This window comes from Propithecus coquereli, unplaced genomic scaffold (assembly GCF_000956105.1).
Source record: "Propithecus coquereli isolate 6110/MARCELLA unplaced genomic scaffold, Pcoq_1.0 Scaffold242, whole genome shotgun sequence".
Classification (NCBI taxonomy): Eukaryota; Metazoa; Chordata; class Mammalia; order Primates; family Indriidae; genus Propithecus; species Propithecus coquereli.
The window spans coordinates 3,920,579-3,934,587 of record NW_012147975.1 but is presented as its reverse complement, the minus strand read 5'-3'; the positions used below and the strand labels follow the sequence as shown (position 1 = coordinate 3,934,587).

General features: G+C 51.1%; 2 protein-coding genes across 5 annotated transcripts in view; one reads left to right on the top strand and one right to left on the bottom strand.

Annotated features, from left to right (window-relative positions):
• PFDN1 (prefoldin subunit 1) overlaps window positions 1-4,324 on the top strand; it is a 59,897-nt gene extending 55,573 nt beyond the window's left edge. The window contains exon 4 of the mRNA XM_012646388.1: window positions 2,726-4,324. Within this exon, the coding sequence (XP_012501842.1) occupies window positions 2,726-2,809 (84 nt within the window). The 3' untranslated portion in view covers window positions 2,810-4,324. The remainder of the gene's footprint in view (window positions 1-2,725) is intronic.
• Window positions 4,325-4,401: 77 nt separating this feature from the next.
• CYSTM1 (cysteine-rich transmembrane module containing 1) overlaps window positions 4,402-14,009 on the bottom strand; it is a 129,022-nt gene continuing 119,414 nt past the window's right edge. For all 4 annotated transcript variants that reach the window (XM_012646392.1, XM_012646393.1, XM_012646390.1 and 1 more), the window contains exon 3: window positions 4,402-4,866. In XM_012646392.1, coding sequence (XP_012501846.1) covers window positions 4,760-4,866 — 107 coding nt within the window. In that variant the 3' untranslated portion in view covers window positions 4,402-4,759. The remainder of the gene's footprint in view (window positions 4,867-14,009) is intronic.

Sequence of the window (14,009 nt, the reverse complement as noted above, 5' to 3'; positions counted from 1 at the left end):
AGGCATGTGCCACCATGCCTGGCTAATTTTTTCTATATATTTTTAGTTGTCCATCTAATTTCTTTCTATTTTTAGTAGAGACGGGGTCCCACTGTTACTCAGGCTGGTCTCGAACTCCTGAGCTCAAACAATCCGCCCACCTCGGCCTCCCAGAGAGCTAGGATTACAGGCGTGAGCCACCGCGCCTGGCCAAGGGAGAGCTCGTTTTTTTGTTGTTGAAGTGGAAAAAAACCTGAGAGTTTGTACAGACATCCTGTCTTCCCAGAGAAGGTGGACACTCTGGGGTTCATTGTAAAGTGCCTGCTGCATCAATAAAGCTCTTGGTTTATTATTAAAAAAAAAAACACAAAAATAAAGACAGATAAGTTTATTTGCATTTTCTGAAACTTGAAGACTTTAGGATATGCAGTGGTAAAATTCATGAAAATAGAAGATAGAGGTAAGAGGTGTTAAGAAATAAAGAATTTTTAGCCGGATGAGGTGGTGCGTGCCTGTAATCCCAGCTACTCAGGCTGAGGCGGGAGGATCGCTTGAGCCCAGGAGTTTGGGGCAGTAGCGCGCTATGCCGATTCAGTGTCCGCACTAAGTTCAGCATCAATATGGTGACCTCCTGGGAGCGGGGGACCACCAGATTGCCTAAGAAGGGGTGAACCAGCCCAGGTCGGAAGTGGAGCAGGTCAAAACTCCTGTGCTGGTCAGTAGTGGGATCCTGCCTGTGAAGAGCCACTGCACTCTAGCCTGGGCAACACAGCGAGACCCCGTCTCAAAGAAAAAAAAAAGAAAAATTTTTAAAAATGTTTTCATTTTTATAATTTTTTTTTTTTCTTAGCAACACATTCCAAACCTAAAGGAATAAAGAATTTTTAAAGCTGAATTTGGCCAGAGGCCTGGGCAGTAGAGCAGAAAAGCTCTTGCTGATTGTGGTTTGCCAGCTGTGGCACCCAGTTGGCAAAGATCGGATGCAGCAGACCAGGGGCCCTGGGCACGGGCTGGCTGTTGCAGGGGAGAGGCCAGCTCGCTGCACTGGGCTTTCCCCTGCAGTCCCGTGGGGCTGGAACCCACACGGCGCGGGTGGCACGTGGCGCTGTTGAGCTGCTGCTCCCCTCCGTGCGGCACCTGGTGCACGCGCATTCTTCAGCGGTGTGTCAGCAGTTACTAGTGTTTGCCTCTCTTCAGCGCACCACAGGTAAAGTCTAAGAGTTGTTTATCAAAGGAAGTTTAAGTTCTCACTCTGATACCACGATGATAGGACTGTATCAGGTTTAGCAATGTAGACACAATTCCTTAGCAACAACATCCGTTTATGGCCTTTGAATTGTTATCGTGGTCACGGTGAGTTTTTATGGAGCTCCCGGTGTGTTGTAAGGAACTGTGTGCGCGTTGGACAGATGGGAGATGAGTAAGGAATGCTCTTTCTAGTCTTCAGGAAATTGAAGTTAGGAGAGGACAAACAGGAATCAGGTTCGCGAAGGAGCTGATAACGGTTTGTGTATGCCACATTTGGCTTCTGTGGAAAAAGCCCCTCGGTGTATCATTTAGTAACTGTCTGGACAGAGAGTGGGGTAAGTTAGAGGGATCTGTAGAGGGCTTCAGAGAGGTTTAATGGTGCAGGCGAGGAGTGGGGCATTCATTTTGATTTTCCCGTCTCAGAGCTTGGGGATCGGCTCCCAAGCGAGGCCTGCCGTACCAGGCTGTGCCGCCACTTGAAGCAGCGATGTGCAGCTCACCTGCCCTCTGCCCTCAGCACCCCCAGCTTCCCTGAGTCCTGAGGGCCCTTCAGGGGTCAACTGAGTCTCCAGCTGTTGGGGTAAAGGCGCCTGGGCTGCCCGGGCCAGACGCGGCATTGCTGGCTCCAGTGTGGTTTGGTCCACGTGTGCCCTGGGAGGTGAGAATTGTGAGTATTCCTTCAGGGCCATGAATAATACACCTTAAAAAGAGAGGCTTCGTTTCATGTCTGTTAAGTGGGAACACAGCCACAACTGTGTCCTCAGGGCAGGGACCAGTGGTAACGCCACCATACTTCTGGGGTGAGCACAGGGCAAATCATGTACAGACATCATTTCCTTTGACTAATCTTCTATAATCCCGGCCCAGATGTGGCTCCTGAAAGCAGTAAAAGTTCTTTGTGTAAACTGAGAGTTGTAATCTAGGACCCAGATGGGGTAGGAGGGAAACTTCCACGAGGTCTGTTTCATGCAGTGTGTCACCAGCCTGGATTCCTGGCAGGCGGCGGCAGCACTGGAAAAGCCGCTTTCATCCTGACTCATCTGCCTTGGTGCAGCGTGTGCCACACTCGCCGCAGCCTGCAGTCTCGCCGGCCGGAGCAGAGCGTGCACTGTCCACGGCGGCTGCAGGAGCCTGGCCCGGGCCGTGGAAAACCGTGAAAGGAGATAGTCTGTTACGGGGCAGGAGCTTTGTTCTGGAATTTCCTGGCCTTTGTCTGTCTGGTAACTTCATGTACCAAGATGCCTGTTTTCAGAGTTCACTTCCTTCTGGGGGAAGAGCACCTCTGCTTCCTGTACCAAGCCGTCCCCTCACCCTGCCCGTAGGCCACAGGTGGGGAAGCACTGGGGCAGGAGCGTGCCCCTGGCTCCCGTTAAGACAGTGTGCTCCTGGAAGTTGCTCCTCACAAAAGAGGAGCCATAACCATTGGGCATAAAGCCTGGGCCTGCCAGCCTGGCCCATTCACCCTGGTCCTAACCCTTGTCTCTTTCTCATACTGCAGCAGAAAAAATCCTACCTGGAGCGGAGCGTTAAGGAAGCTGAAGACAACATCCGGGAGATGCTGATGGCACGAAGGGCCCAGTAGGGAGCCTCCAGGGAAAGCTCTTCCTGCCCCCTGCTCTGATGGACGTTTCATCTGGATGGCCGAGCAACCTCACCTTTTCTACATAATCGTGAGCCCCTTTCAGATCCCAAGCCTATAATTTTCACCCTGGCTCTGCCTGCCACTCTGCCTAGATACTCTTCTCTCCTGGGGTGAGTCGCAAACTCCTAGGAGAGGGAACATGAGAGCCAGGCCAGAGAAAGAAGCTTCCCCTGAGCCTGCCACTGCACGCACTGACCAGGCCAATAAAAGGCACCCATCCCCCTCTGCTAAGTCTGCTTTTTCTCCAGCCGAGGGCTGAGAACAGAGCGAGAGAGGCAGTGGCCGTCTCCACCTCAGCTCCCACTCCCTCTGCGTTGGAGCCTTTCCTTCCTTGGGGAGTAGGATCTCGTCCTCCTCTCCTCCTTCTGTACCTTTCTGACTAACGTCCTCAGCTTCTGGGCCTCCACGTAATTGTAGCATGCAGATGAGGAAGAAAGAATAGCAGTCCCTCCATGGCCGTCTGCCTAAAGATTCCTTTCCTCGCTGCTTTCTTGATCAGCGTTCCAAAAGAAAGTTCAATAATAAGCAGCATCTCCGAGACTCTTTCCCTTTGGCCAGTAGCATAAGATGGACACTGTAATCCTGAGGCTTCCTAGAGGCTCTGGGACAGTGAGTGGTGTGCTGGACCTGGCTTGTCCCAGCTCAGGAGGGCCGATTATTCAATTTTCAGAAATTTTGTTGTGAGCCAGTTGTTAAACACAGCCATTATTAAAGATTATGTAAATCTTCAAATTATGTTAAAAATAAGGATGGTAAATATTCAGAACTCATCCCTTCCTAATTATATTACTACAGTTGACCATTATCTGTTAACTCTGAGGTTAATAGTATTGTGTCTGGGTGGTAAAAACAGCACATAATGGTGCGTTCCTGTGCTTTTCTTCCCAACTCCGTGATCAGTGACACTGTATTGGTAGCCTGAAATCAGCCATGACATGGTGGGGGCATTCACGGTCCCCCTGCCCCGAGAGAACTGGTACGTAGACATTTATCAGCACACCACTGCTTCGGAGGGAAGGCAGGCAGAGTGTGCGGGGAGCTGTCAACAGCAGCCTTCTGTGTGGCATGGGCGGGGCCAGACAGGCTGGAGAATCTGACTTGCTGCTGTGGCAGGTCACTGCCACCTTGTGGCCAAAGATGAGTGGTGTGGCTGACTAGTTTGGGGTGAGGACGTGGGAGGGGATGGCAGGAAAAGAAAGCCTCTGGTCTGGACCCATATGACTGTGAACCAAAAGGCCCTTTTCCTAGGCTCTGGGTAAAGGCAGGTACGAGCTGAGGTCGCAAATGCCTGAGCCCATCTCCGAGTGTGACAGGGAGAGAATGCTAGCCAGGTGCCCCATGACCATAGCAGCCACAGTGTTCGGCTAATAGCAGAATGGAAAGGTAGATGGGCTCCTCATCAGACACTGGCCACTAGCTTGTCGACATACCCTCACTTGCCTCAGTGAGACGAGTAGTTAGAAATGAGAGTCCAGGAGACATGGAAACAGACTCAGGGTAGCTTAGATTGTATCTGGAATAATTTAGACAAGTGAGGTTTGGACAAATTTATTGAAACTTAGAGGGTGATAGCAGAGAAAAATTACTCTGTGGTTTGTTACATTTTGCCACTACCTTGAATGTATAATTTAAAATCATAAATATGTATTTCATAACTAAGCCTTTGGCCAATAAAAGGAATCATTTAGCACATTTGTTAAAGATCAGTAAGAAATGTATTTCGAACATCAAAAAGATCAAGTCACTGAATTAAACAGCAGCAACCCCCACTAATCTAGATTCCCACAGTGCTGAAAGTAGACGTTTCTGTGCAGAGCTAGTCATTTATTACAGCAGTCAGAAGAGATGGGGGCTGGCGGCAGAGCCGGCAGGACAGGAGGGCTGGCCTGGTCAGGTGAGCATGTCCCAGAGACAGCAGCAACACAGAGCAGTCCAGCAGGCTGTAAGGCAGGTGGATGGTCCCAGGTCGTCTCTTCTCTGGTCTTCCACCACATACACTGGAGGGGGAGCAGAAGAGGGTGAGAATGAACTAGAATAAACCTCAGGCCTACGAAGTTATTTGCCTGTCTGGACTAAGGGAGGGCTACAGGTGGAGCCATCAAGCAGACTGGTGCAGCCTCTTGGCTCCTGTCATTGCTGATGATGAATGAAGGGTGGCTCAGCTCATCCGCTACTTTCCCTCCCCTACTACTCGACTAAGGACACGCTTATCCTCGCAGGGACAAGTACTAGGGAACTGCGGAATGGCCCCACACCAAGGCAGATGGAGCTGGCTAACTGTACTTGGTTTATAGACCAGGTAGCATTACGTCCTCTACCCCACAGGGGAATGGGCGGGGGGGAGGGCATTTCTTCAGCTCCAGTTAAGCCACCACCCAAGAGTGAGAGGAATGGGAGTTAAAATCTCCTAAGAAGGGGATTTAAGCCCTAAAAGAACCACCAAGAACCCGGGTTTTCGATACATGGGAATACACAATTTCAGAACGTACCCCCAACCTCTCCATACTTTGACACAAAGCTTAAAGGCAGGGATGAAAACTGGGCCCATGGGACAGGATGGCTGGGGCCTCCTCCTGAGCCCTGGCAGGGCTAAGTGCGCTGGTAAGAGATCCGAGTGCTAAGCAAATCCACAGGTCAAGAAGGACCCCAGCCACCCCCTACTTGTCAGCTGACTGTCAGCCGGCATTAGCTTCTCCTCCTGTAAAGACAAATTTAAATGGCTGATAGTCAATCTGTGGCCACCTCTTAAAAAAAAATCTCAAAACAGCAGCAGCCATCATCAAACTCATAAGCAGTGAGGATTTTAAACTTTTCCAAAGTTTGTGAATGCTTGAATCTTAGAAATTAAACCAGTCCACTGGCAGTTTTATTTTTGTATTTTTTATCTATTTTTATACCTCCTCTCTTGGCAGCTTCTCTCTCTGGAGCCTGGTGGTGTAGCTAGAATGGGCTGGGGTAGCGGGAAGCTTTTCCAAGTCCTCCCATCGTATCGGTCGCCCTCTACTCCACAGAGATGTTCCTTTTCCTCCTCTCACGGCACAGGTTTAATCCCAGCCTACTTTCGTTTGGCCCCGCTCAGCAGCACACACAAGCTGCTCTGGGTCTGGGCGAGAACCCATCACCGGGAAAACGTGGTCAGAGGGGAGAGGACACACGACCTGTTTATTCTGAGGCTTCATAAGGTCCGTTACCTCATTTAATCCTCACGATGACCTTGACAGATATTACCATCATTCCTACTTCCCACGTAAGGGACTCGAGGCTTAGAGAGGTCTCTTGTTCAAGTACACATGGCCAGGCAGAGGGCAGGATCTGAACCCAGGCCTTTATGGCTCTAAAGCCTCTGGCAAGCCTGTCTTGCTCGGGCCCAACTGGGATAGAAAAGGGACCAGGAAGAGCACAGAGGTGACTGGGACTACAGCAAAGTCCTCTCTCACACCTAGCCAGAGCCTGCCCCACCCACCGAAGCTTGGGCACCCCAGGCTGTGGAGTCATTGCAGCAGGAAAGCCAGGCAGAGTGTCACCTCCATTTGCCTGGATGACCTGCTCATGTCCCCAGCTCCCCCAGATCCTGCACGGGCAGCTTTGGACAGGGAAACCAGGATACAGTGGCTGCAGACCCCCTTGAATAACTCCTTCCTTGTACGCTCCCTGCCAGAGGACAGGAACTCCTTCCCCTGGGACAGAAGGGCCCCCTCCCCTACCAGCTCTAGAAACAGCCTGCTTGACTCACTCACAGGCCTTCCCCGGGCTTCAGGCCAGAGACTCGGCCCGAGGCTGGTTGCTGTGTGAGGTCCTAAGTCTTTCTTAAGCTATCAATTACCGAGGGGTTCACAAGCACCAGGACCTGCGCTGAGGGCTGTCTGGAGGGTGGGCCACTCCATCCTCACAGCCACCCTGTGGGGTGAGTATCGGGACACCCGTCTCACTGCTGCCCCTTCTCGCCACCCCTCCAAGCCAGGGCCAAGCGGTAGCCGTGTCTTTCTCTCCCGTCAGAACCACTGAAGCTCGAGCAGCTTCGTCAGGGAAACGAAAATGTCCCAGTCTCTCCTCCCCCATCGCCTTTCTCCTCCAGTTTAGTCAAGTTTGACCTTGCAGGGCTTCTTCCACACAACACACTCTGAAACCTGGGGAACTAGGGACTTTGAGCTCATTGCTCCCAGACGATGCCAACGGAGGTTAGGAACAGTCAGTGGCTACGCAGCAGAGGACTTCAAACCAGAGACTGCGTCAACCGTGACGGGGGTGGAACTGCCCACACACACCTTAGGGACCCGAGTCAGTTAAGTCTTCCCAAGCCCTTATGACTTCCCCGCTCTAACTAGCTGAGGACAGAACCTCTGCCCCTAGGCTATTGGGAGGATGGCGGCTGGGGGACAGAGTGGGTCTGGAGGTGGGAGTGACTTGTGTTTTCCTGGCTTTTCAGTCACCCAAAGCATGGGGGAGACTGGCCCAGGAGAAACCTCTTAAGGAAGACCTCACAGTTCCACAGAGCACCTGCTCTGGGGCCCAGATGCCCTGCCTACCCATAGGGTCCCATGCACTGCACGTCGCAGGGTGCCTGCCGCTCTGAACCTCCTAAGCATAGCCTGCCTTCCATAAGCATAGCCTAGTCTCCGCCCCAGGATCCTGGCCCACCCGAGGAGCCTCACTGCCCCTCACCTTCTGCTCTGCCACCGTCCCTGTCACTCCCCACTCCCTGATGGGGGAACCTCAGAACTCCTATGCTACCCTGCCTGGCACTCCATGCTGCTGGAGTCCTGGGCCATGACACCCTGGGTACTTGAAGCCAGTGGCCCCATGTTCTTAGCTGGCAGTACTAGTCACGCAGCAGGAGCTGGGGCAGAGACAGCCTCAACCCAGGTGTTCCACACCCAGAGATGGGCCGGAGCATAAAGAGGGGAGAACCATGACTATGTCAGTCGTTAACAGTATGCAGAAACTACTACCTCTGCAACTCTTTTCTAAATTGAATACTGTTTAAAAATACAAAAGTGTTTTTTGAAAGAAGGAAAAAAAGGGGAGAAGTCAAAAGAACCAAGGGGTAGGGGCTGGGAGCAGGTATTGCCTTTCTAGGCAAGTTCAGCAGTCAATGCCCAGCCCCAGAAGAGGTTCTGGTGCCTGCAGTGGCTGCTCAGGTCAAGCTCCTTCTTGGAGATCAAGTGCCCCCCTGTGGCCAGTCTGGGGACAAAGGGTGGGCTCCAGCTCCTTCTGACTGGCTTCCTTCCATAAGCATAAGCCATGGCAGGCTGACGTTCCCATTCACTATTTCACACCATCCTGTTCAGCCAGTGGTAGGAGCCTGTACACTGGCCCCATGCAAGAAGGGGCTGAAGATCTGTGGAAAGCAATATGGAGATACCTCAAAGAGCTACAAGTAGAACTACCATTTGACCCAGCAATCCCATTACTGGGGCATCTACTACCCAAAGAAACAAAAGACATTCTATAAGAAAGACATCTGCACTAGAATGTTTATAGCAGCACACTTCACAATTGCAAAGATGTGGAAACAACCCAAGTGCCCATCAATACATGAGTGGATGAATAAAATGTGCTATATGCATACCATGGAATTCTAGTCAGCCACAAAAAACAAGGGAGATCTAGCACCTCTTGTATTATCCTGGATAGAGCTAGGGCCCATTCTACTAAGTATCACAGAAATGGAAAAACAAGCACCACATGTACTCACCATCAGATTGGTATGAACTGACAGCACTTAAGTGCACGTACAGTAGTAACAATAACTGGGTGTCGGCAGATGGGGGGGTGGAGGGGATGGGTGTATTCACACCTAATGGGTGCAGTGCGCAACGTCTGGGGGATGGACAGGCTTGAAGCTCTGACTTGGGTGGGGCAGAGGCAATATATGTAACCTAAACATTTGTACCCATGTAATATGCTGAAATAAAAAAAAATTTAAAAGGGGGGGGGCTGAAGGGATTCTCTATTCTCAGGGGACTACAGCGGGGTGGGGTCAGCTCCGGGGACACCTTTGCCGGCTCGCCTCTCTTGCCCAGTCAGCCCTTTGAACCAATCCTCAGGATTCTCAGCCCCAGCCCAATGCGCGGCCCGCAGCGGGGCAGGTACCCAGAGCTTCGCCGCGTGATGTAAGCACAAGAGAGGGGTGGGGAACGTGTGGGGACAGGTGTATGAGCATGCAGGAGTGATCCAGAGGCCCAGACTGGGTCAGAAAGGCCCGGGGAAGCTTTGGGTCTTGGATGCATAGCAGCTTTGGGAAGAGTTGAGACGCTTCCAGCAGGGACGCCCATCCCCCTTCCTGCCTTTGTACAGAGAAGATGCACGGAAGATGCCGGGAGGCATGCAGTCTCCTGTCCAAGCCCTGGTATCTTCTCCAGGGCCACCAGTGCCCACTGCAACCTTGGCCAACTGTAGTCCCCTTGGTCCCAGGATCTAGGACGACTGTATTGTACAACCCCACAGGTGACATTCACATAGGCTGTTCAGAAACCTGGTTCTGGGCAGGCAGTGGGCAAGTGGGGCTTCTGTCCCCAAAGGGGCCAGGGCAGGAATGACCTGCAAGAAATGTGAGCGGAGGCCTTCTCAGGTGAAGGCTCCAATTCTTAGTCAGCCCCACTCCAGCATCTGAAACCTTTACTTGCACAGCTCGGACTTTTTAAATGATTAATCAAGTGCTTTGACATGGTAATAAGAGTCTTATTAATAGGTCCTTCTGGTTTGTGTATGCTTACGAATGCAGCTGTACCCAGTCCCAACCCAGGAGAGCTAAGGGTGAGAGGCAAAAAAAGACTGGAACCCCCATAAGGTTCTGATGCCTGCAGCCTTCTTGCTCCAGGAGCGAAGCAGCACCCCAGCCCCGTGACGTGCACTCAGGGCTGGCCCTCAACTGCTAAGACCACCATAGCACAGCAGATGGTGGTAATCTCCTAGATCCTTGCATGGGGCCAAGGTACAGGAGTGTGTCATCTTCTAGATGAGCCTCCCAAGAAGTGCCACGAGTGCTGGCTGTGCTAGGGGTAGGAAGACCTGAAGTCTTTGCTTGACTGCCCTCGCCCCATGTTGGGCATCTAGACCAACAGAAGGAGGCCAGTCTGACCGCTGGGAGGTTTCAGAGGATGCCAGAAGAGCCCTTTTACTGCCAGACCATGAGGCAGGAAGGGAGGGAGAAATCTGTAAGCATTTTCTGAATAAGTGAAACCTCAAGAAAGCCCTGAGATGGTTCCTGTCCCTTCATGCCAGGGTAGAGAGAACACAACACTTGCTGAGGCTGCAGTTCAGCTTTCCTTGGATGTGCATGTGTGGCTGGATCATTTACTACCCCGCACAAAGGGGCTGCGCTGATGAGAACAAAACGTCCTAAGGGCAGTGGCACTGTGCCCCCCGCACAAGCACAGTGAGCACCAGGCACAGATACAGAAGGTGAGTGATGGGGAGAAAGATGGCCAGGAATGGCAGAGGGAAGCAGTCCAACTTCTGTCCTTCCAGAGCTTATCGGGACAGAGGTGATCAAGGGTCTATAGTTTTCTCTGAAGGGTAAGGGCAGGAGAGGTTAGGAACCTCTTCCACTTTCCCCTTCCTCTACAGGGAGGACGAGGGGCTGGCACAACTGGCACGGCCTTGGCCCCGCCGTCTTTGCCTGCTAAGCTCGGGGCCTTCCAGGGGCCTTCTGTGCCTTGTTGCCTGCCCTACTCCTCACACCTCCTTTTCCCGCAGCTTCAGCTCTGGCCTTTCTGTCATTTCAGTGAAGCTGAGTCAGGTGAGACGATGTCTCCCAAGTCCCTGTCCCTCTCTCTGGTTCAGTGTCCCAAGATACCCACTCCACAGGAGAACAGACTGGGAGCTGGACAACCAACTCACCCACTAACCTGTGCCCCACTGACTGCTGCCCAAACGATCAACCGTCCGGCCTGCCACTGCTCTCTAGACAAGGGCAGGTATTTATAGGGACTGGTCTAGAAAGGGTGTGAGAGCTTGCTGACCTGTGTGTGGGTCCCTGCTCCAAGGCCTCCAGAAGTGCAGCTGCCACCATCCTGTGAGGGAGGCCACCCCTGGACAAAACCAAGCAGCTATCCCAGGGCCAAGACCAAGCCTCTGAGAGGTGAGGAAGCGTCGGGAACCCCAGGTGAGTGTGTCATCTCCTAGATGAGCCCCAGACCCATCCCGCCTCCACCCCGGGCTCAACCACAAGGTCTGCTTTCACTTTAGCCCTGCCCACCCCCAGTCCATCCTGTGAACCACAGACTCGACAGCACAATTTCTGGACAAAGAGTGAAAACAATTTAGTACATCTGGGCAAGGTGTGCCAGCCTAACAAGTAGGACTGCGCTGCTAGCACTTCCTGTGGCCCTATCCTTGGGCTAGAGCTGCGGGGGCCGCTAGGACAGGGTTGGATGCAGGTACTGGGAGAGCTGAGAACTTCTCGGATGCCAGAACTGCAGACGAAACTGCCTTGGGGACCACCTTGGCCAAGTCACTTTTTGGTAAGAAGAGGATGTTGAGTTCAAAGGGAAGTAACCTGAGGTCACATAGTGAACTAAAAGGCAGGTCCAGGCCTGTCACTCCACCCTCCTGCCTCCTAGCCCACTGCTCTCTGCACATCGAGATTAGGCTCGCTTCCAATCAGACAGCAGCCTGGCTGCAGGTGACCCGAGACGTGGCTGTGCACTGAGGGGGTGAAAGCCCTCTCTCCTCTCTGTGACCGTCCTCCCTCTAAATCCAAGGTCTGTGTGTGAGGTCAGGATCTAGACCTTGCCCTGTTCCAGAGTGTGTCCCAAAGAGAGTCAGGGCCCATCACCTCAGAATGACCTGGTCCAGCAGTCACCTGGAGGCAGAGTGAATTTCTGTCCGTCACAGAAGTGAAAGGTCCATCGTCCTCCACCCCCCACCCCTGCGCCTTCCACATGGAGACGCTGGAGAAGGAAAGGTCGCCGAGGAACCCGAACGAGGTGTTGAGGGAACGCTGGAGACGTGTCACCCCCCTCGTGTGGAACTCAGCTGCAGTGCTGGAAGCTGACGATTCCTGTGCAAGTGGCTAGAGAACAGTGCTTGGTATTTTCTAGTAAAGACCATGCTATCCTACAAGAAGATACCGCCCTATTTAAATAAAACGGAGAAAATAGGACTTTCTTTTTTTACTATGACAAAAAACAAGAGGTTAAAACGAGGGCCCACATTCCCCATGTCCCTGCTACCAACTCGGGAGCTGGGCAGACCTGAGCTGAGGTCACAGCTCTGTTCTTCCACTGCTGGGTGACCTCAGGCAAGTCACTTAACCTCTTTGAGCCTCTGCTTCCTCCTCTACAGGACGGGAAGACAGAGTTGTGGAAGCTGCTGCTTGAGATAACACAGGAAAATGCCATGATGAAGACAAAGGTTAACATCATTAAGACAGGTCAAAAATAAAAGCTCTCAATTTACAAACAGGAAAGTTTCATTATGGGATTTCTTAAATAGTCAGATCATACAGTACATTTCAAACATTATTTTTCAGATTTGACAGACCCTGGTTTACGTTCACAGCACCACTGAAGAACTGAGCCCTAGTGCAGCGTACACTCTCGTTTGCTGGTCCGGCTGCGCGTGCAAAGCTTACAAAACACAGTGCAGTAAGCGCTCCAAGCCACGAGACTGCAGGGACCAGCATGTCCACAGAAATGCCACGAGCTGACTGGAGGGCTCAACAGCTTGATGTGGAGAGAGGTGCTCTAGCCAGATGAGTTTATAAAAGATGAAAAACTTACAAATAATTTTATTAAGTCAGACTTAAATAACTCATTTTAGTTTTGTAAGTCTGAGGAGATAACCAAGAGCTTCTCATGCTGGTGAGAGCAGGAAATAAGCCACCAAAAGGGAATCCCAAATGGTTTACTGGGGCGATGGCCCCTTTTTGTCACACTTTTAACAAGCAATCTTATACACCTCGAGGGGACTAAATGTTCTGCATTCAGTTTGGCGTACAAAGCAGTTTTTCTTTTATCTTGGAGTCAGCCGGACTTCGTGGGGGATTGAAGGGCAGTAACGGGAAAGAGGGCACAGGACAGGACGAGGACATAAGCAATCTCTCAGCACCCCACTATGTGGCTAGAAGTCCTTTAGGATCATTGCCTCGGCCAGAGGCACCACGATCTGGGGAAGATGTCACTCTAGAGATTAAAAGGGAGAAAGAGGCCAAGAAGTAGGAGAAGCCCCAAAATGCGTGTGGGGAGAAAACAAAATGTTTTTCTGGTGCTGAAGACCTGATGTCATGGGTGATATTAGTACAGCAGAAGGGAGGAAGCAATTCATTATATCATGATTTATCATGAATATATCCCTAACAGTTTCTGGAGAAATAATTATGAGTGAGGCTAGGCAGAAGAAATTAAGGAAACTCTAGAGAAAAAACCTGATCATGCCTAGTACACAACGGTTCTATGACCTTGTGATAGGGGTGTAAAGATCCCAAGGCAGGGAGAATTCTCCACTGGCTGGCAAACAGCGCATGATCTTGCTCCTGACCCACTCAGATGCAAGACACATGGAGACCAAAGCTGTGAGTGATGGTGGCTGACCTGACCCAGAGCGTAACTTGGCCTATAAGTCCCTCAACATACTGGACATCTTGTAACAGCTGTTCCTACCCAATTTGCTGAAGACTTTGCCTCATTTACTGCCAAACTTCAAAAGACACCAATGTAGTCACATGCTGCGAGTTTTAACTCTGGAGTAATCACGATACAACCAACGAATGAGCAGGCTGCCTTGCGTCATTAAAGGTTACGGCATATAAAGGTAAACACACACAATCCCACTGAAATACCCATCAAGACCCGTGATGACCTATAGATTCAATGCAATTCCAATCAAAATCCCAACAGGATTTTTGTAATAGGTAGAGATAAACTAATTCTAAAATTTATGAAAAGGCAAGATAACTAGAATGACTAAAACAAGATTTAATATAAAGCTATAGTATCAAGACAGATAATGGTATTGGCAAAGGGACAGACACATAGATCGAAGTAATGGAGTACAGAGGACAGTAATAAGACCTACATAAACGTGGCTAACTGGTTTGGCAAATATGCAAACACAATTCAATGGAGAAAGGACAGCTTTTTCAAACAAAGGATTTTGAAAAAAATTGGTGTGGTCTGCAAAAAAAAAAAAAAAAAAA